This window comes from Musca vetustissima, unplaced genomic scaffold (genome assembly GCF_032173495.1).
Source record: "Musca vetustissima isolate MV318-11 ecotype Yass unplaced genomic scaffold, APGP_CSIRO_Mvet_v1 utg14196, whole genome shotgun sequence".
NCBI classification, from domain to species: Eukaryota; Metazoa; Arthropoda; class Insecta; order Diptera; family Muscidae; genus Musca; species Musca vetustissima.
This window is the reverse complement of record NW_026876426.1, coordinates 191,042-192,763: the sequence shown is the minus strand read 5'-3', so window position 1 is coordinate 192,763 and position 1,722 is coordinate 191,042. Positions and strand designations below refer to the sequence as shown.

Here is a 1,722-nt window from a genome sequence, read left to right as displayed (position 1 = left end):
CACTTTCTGTAGACGTTATAACCGTTCTGTGGGGAGATATACTCGTCGCCATTGGTATATTACTGCTGCGTTTTGCTTCTACCTCCTCCTCATCGTGCCTTTCTAACTTTATTGTGACTTGGTCATTATTTAATACAACCGACGCTTCCTTTTGTCTTTCCTCCGTTTGCATTTTCTCTGTATCGACTCGTTTTTCTTGTTGCAATTCATGTTGTAGAACAGGATCATTGTTAATTGATTCTATTTTGCGAATTTTTAATGGAGGTGACGGATCAGGCTCTCTAACCTGCTGTTCTAATTTAATTTCATTGATATCGGGTTTTACGTCTTTTTCTTCTTCCTCTTCCTCATCCAAATAGATAATGGAACTTTGTTGTAACTTGATTTTTGAATCACTAGGAAATTTCGGCAACAGACGCATTTGCAAGGTATGGGCATTTGGTGGTTCTTTCGGTGTCAGAGTAATAGTACATGCTTTGGTTTTATTATCCATACGGCTGCAATAGCTAAGTATGTCCTTTAAATCTAACGACAGCAAAGGCCGTTTACCATTTACTGGACTCGTGTCCTGCGAACTGTCATGACGTTGTCTGAAATCTCGTATCCAGGATAGGGTGGGATGAAAATCTTGTACCTTTAAAATATCATTAAACTCTTGGGCCACCATTTGCAAGGCCTTGTCGTCCAGTTTCATAGATTTGTAATGAAATTTGGCCCGGTGTAAATATTCGTTTAAAGCTTTTTGTAGAAAATGCAATTTCCTCACACGACGACTCTCATATTCTGCCGTTTTTGCATCTAAACTGCTGTATTTTTGCTTTAGATCTTTCAGATGAACCACATTTGTGGTGGTGCTTTGCATATTTTTCGTGCAATATGCCATGACATCTCTCAGGTCCATTGAGGCGGGTGGTATACGATTCAGCTGGATGTGTTTATTGGCCAAGGAAATATTGTATGCCGATTTAAAGGCTAGAAACCATTTCTTGTTCGGTTGAAAATCTTCTAATTTTATGAAATCCTGAAACTCTAACGCCTTCAGCCGTATCAACTCTTCGCTTATGGGCAGTTTCATGTGATACTGTATCCGTTGTATGGACTCGTAGACACATTCGTTTAGAAATTTTGCCTTTCTCTGTTTAACATCCATGGGAATTTCTTTTGGATTTGTGGTGGCCTCATAGAATTCCATAATGGCATCACGATTAGATACGATATTTTTGATCTGTTCCCAACTGCAATTGAACATACGAGCCACCTTGGTGTACATAGGTCGTTGGTTGTAGGCCTTGATAGCTGCCACTCGTTCGTCTAATGTTAGAATATTTCGTATGCGTTGTGGACTGGGTTGTATAACGGTATTATCGACATCTACATAACCATCCATATAACTCTCTAAATCGGAATCCTGTAATAAAATAAGAAAATATTAAATATTGAGAAAAAATATCGGATAAAAACAATATATTATATAAAAACGAAAAGAGTGCGATATAAAAATTAAAAAAAAAACACACAGCGTTATTTATAATTCGACGTACCCCACATAAATATTAAAATTCCCCATGTTGACACACTAATATAAACATTTTATTTGTGTTTCGGTACCTGCAATATGGTACGCTGAAAACTAACAAATATTGTAGTATAAATTGGCCCAGAAAAATTATAATCCGCTTTTTTGTTAGTTTCACTAGTAAATCGTCTACTTCGGCCGGGCTG

The 1,722-nt window shown here is 37.4% G+C and overlaps 1 protein-coding gene across 1 annotated transcript; it reads right to left on the bottom strand.

Annotated features, from left to right (window-relative positions):
- Positions 1 to 63: 63 nt before the first annotated feature.
- On the bottom strand, positions 64 to 1,387 carry LOC133320985 (uncharacterized; the record flags this gene model as incomplete). The annotated part of the gene is made up of 1 exon (XM_061530076.1): positions 64 to 1,387. A coding segment is annotated over exon 1 (1,324 nt), but the record flags the coding sequence as incomplete, so codon positions are not given.
- Positions 1,388 to 1,722: the final 335 nt, after the last annotated feature.